This window comes from Penaeus monodon, chromosome 29 (genome assembly GCF_015228065.2).
Source record: "Penaeus monodon isolate SGIC_2016 chromosome 29, NSTDA_Pmon_1, whole genome shotgun sequence".
NCBI classification, from domain to species: domain Eukaryota; kingdom Metazoa; phylum Arthropoda; class Malacostraca; order Decapoda; family Penaeidae; genus Penaeus; species Penaeus monodon.
In genome coordinates this window covers 6,209,697-6,209,995 of record NC_051414.1, presented here as the reverse complement: position 1 = coordinate 6,209,995, position 299 = coordinate 6,209,697, and the positions used below count along the sequence as shown (strand labels likewise).

The 299-nt window shown below is 49.5% G+C and overlaps 1 protein-coding gene across 1 annotated transcript in view; it reads left to right on the top strand.

Moving 5' to 3' along the window:
• Positions 1-299, top strand: part of LOC119591706 (pollen-specific leucine-rich repeat extensin-like protein 1) — a 10,898-nt gene that overhangs the window by 4,247 nt on the left and 6,352 nt on the right. The window contains exon 4 of the mRNA XM_037940453.1: positions 75-218. Coding sequence (XP_037796381.1) covers positions 75-218 — 144 coding nt within the window. The remainder of the gene's footprint in view (positions 1-74; positions 219-299) is intronic.

Genomic DNA, 299 nt, shown 5'->3' with positions numbered 1-299 from the left:
GTTTATACATACATACATAAGATATGCACAAATATTTGTACAAAAAAAACGCTCATCAATCCACGGTTCCACAGGCGGTGACGAAGCCCCCAGGCCCTTCCTACCTGACCGATTCCTACTACTACACGGAGGACCACACGAGCGCCCCAGGAACCCACGACCATTCCTCTGCCGAGAGAACCCAAACGGACAGGGAGAGCGAATATAGAGGACCGCAGGTTAGTCATAGATGATATAAATGAAATCGGGTCGAGGAACGGGGCTTTTCACGTCACGGCTGAGGCGATATAGCTATGATT